The sequence below is a fragment of the Montipora foliosa genome, chromosome 4 (assembly GCF_036669935.1).
Source record: "Montipora foliosa isolate CH-2021 chromosome 4, ASM3666993v2, whole genome shotgun sequence".
Lineage (NCBI taxonomy): Eukaryota > Metazoa > Cnidaria > Anthozoa > Scleractinia > Acroporidae > Montipora > Montipora foliosa.
Window position 1 is genome coordinate 13,540,597 of NC_090872.1, and position 2,500 is coordinate 13,543,096.

The 2,500-nt window shown below is 36.8% G+C and overlaps 1 protein-coding gene across 2 annotated transcripts in view; it reads left to right on the forward strand.

Annotated features, from left to right (window-relative positions):
- Window positions 1-2,500, forward strand: part of LOC137999932 (neuropeptide Y receptor type 1-like) — a 15,942-nt gene that overhangs the window by 10,394 nt on the left and 3,048 nt on the right. For both annotated transcript variants that reach the window (XM_068845934.1, XM_068845933.1), the window contains exon 2: window positions 2,143-2,500. This exon is cut by the window's right edge and continues 3,048 nt beyond it. In XM_068845934.1, coding sequence (XP_068702035.1) covers window positions 2,265-2,500 — 236 coding nt within the window. In that variant the 5' untranslated portion in view covers window positions 2,143-2,264. The remainder of the gene's footprint in view (window positions 1-2,142) is intronic.

Sequence of the window (2,500 nt, forward strand, 5' to 3'; positions counted from 1 at the left end):
AAGCATGAGTTTGACGTCATTAGCGGAAAACGGCATATATTAGACTTTTTAAAAGGGTGTATATTGTAATGAATACACTTTATCAAATATTGAAACCATGTCTGGAACATCAGTTATCAGCAAATAGTCATTTGTTTGCATAGAACATGTTATAGAACTGTATAGATTATTTCCAATAACCAAAATATTGTTCAAAGTAGAATTAGCCCACAAACTAATATCTTGTATTTGGTGGTATATCATAGCCGTATGTGACATTGCTACACATTGCTTCCAGCATTCACACCAAAGGTTGCTTCATTTCCTTGACTAGAGTCGGTGGACACAGTGGTTGTTGGATCAATGATGTCAAACATTGTAGGACCTGCATTTTCCTCCACATCATCACCTGTATTTTTAGGTATTGCTAATGCTGTGTGTACCATCAATGTTTATTACTGCTACTCCAGTAGATGCTGCTAGTAACACTGTTGTAATCTCAGGATTCATTGGAGCATGTCTATAGGTTTTTACTACAGTGTGGTAAAGTGTTTTAATCAAATGGCTTTTCCCAGCACCACCACCTCCAGTTATAAACAAATAAACTGGTTCAACATTTTGTGACTTCAGACTGTTGAGGTTTTCATTTTATTTCTAGTCCATGAAAGCACCCTGTTGTAAGCTTTAGGTTGCGTTTTTTATTGTGTAATGATCTACATGTAACTGATCGACGTAATTGGTCATCAGATATTTCTCTTGGCTGTTTATACATTGTTACTGGTGATGGACTGATTTCCAGTAGTGTGGGGATTTGCACCAAGCTCTGAGAGTACTTGTTCATTGAACGCCTCATCTAGTGATGATTCATCTTAGAATTCTAGTTGAATTTCAGCATTCTTTTGATCATTTATAAGATCATATGAATGTATGACAGTGCCATGCTTGTTTCTTAGCCAACCTAGTGCTTCTGTTACTGGTAAATAGCTGATAGAGATGATGTAGCGTGCAGCAAGAGTTGTCTAAACTGTGCAAATGGCATTAAGAGAAATTTTAGTGGCAAGTCATCGATGTAAAATTCTAAACAGGTCTGAAATTTGAAGCATACTTAAGGAACTCATTTCACTGCTGCATTGTTATGGCAAATTTTGAACCATTCACGCATGGTAAAAGTGAGACGGTAGTACCAAATTCTGTAAGGGCTGAATGGAGTTAAGCTAAGCATAAGACTCAAGTACGCATTGCGGACCTATTTTTCTGTCAGCCGCGGACATTATCAGCCGACATACCAACCGCAAAAAGGGGTTTCTTTTCAACATAGTCAACAAGGCTTTACTAGAATTTAAGTCGCCGATACTGCTAATTAATTAATCGGTTGTTTTCTTGCAGAAAATCTGGTCGTTTGATTTTTTTTATAATTTACATGCAACAAGCTTGTAACGCTGCTCACAAGTCAAGACTATTTTAATAATAATTTGACAGAGAGATCTTTAATTATCTCTTGTTGAAGGTTCACTGGAATATCTAGAATTTCCGCTGTTAAAGTTCAAATTGTTTTCAATGCTCCTCAGTTACCAGTTTCGTGCCAAATTTCATTAAATTATATCGAGGGGCTCTCGAGAAATAAGAATATTTCCGAGAAAGCTATTTCGCATTATATCTTATTTTTTTAACTTATTACGCATGATCGATAACAAAGAAAAATCTTCGAATTGCGGAGTTCTTTGCATCGCTGCGTTTTCTAACATACATTTATCATAAAAAACTAAAACCATCAAAACACTTTGTTCAATTATGCGGAAAAATAGTACAGATAGCGGAGGCATTAAGCAAATAAAAGGATTGCTGTATTGAAGCCATGTTTAGTTTTTTGCAATCCTTGCGCGCGCGCTGCATTGCGTTAGCAATAGTGCGCGAAAACTGTGTTCGGCCACCTTAATTAATTTCATTCACCACGCGGCGGTTAACAAGTAACATCTCTTTCAATACAAGGATATCGTAAGTTGTTTTGTTGTATTTGGTTGCCTTGAGAGGAAGTAAAGACAATCATATTACTTCTAAATTGATAAATAAAAGGAAAGCGATTGAGAAAAGCTAAAGGAAAAACAGAGATCAAAAATAAAATCCTTGTCATTTTAAACAATGAAGTATTCATTTCTTCCATAGAACAATCCAGCGGAAAGGAAATTGAAGAACAGGAATAGTACTTGAAAGGTACGACGGCTAAACTGGACTGAACCACTGCACAAAAACGGTGACTTTGTTTAATATTAAACAATACGACAGGTATGTCTGAAAACTCCACTGCGGCATTTCCAACCAACAACTCATCAAACGCCACCACGATAGTAGATTGCAGCGCTCACTCGGAACCGGAGAAGGCCTTTCAAGTTACAGCCTATTGCATCATTATCCTGGTCTCTGTAATTGGAAATGTACTTATCATCTTCGTCTTTTCGAAACACAAGCCACTTCGAGTTTCAATCAATTATTTCGTGGTCAACATGGCTTTCTCTGACCTTTT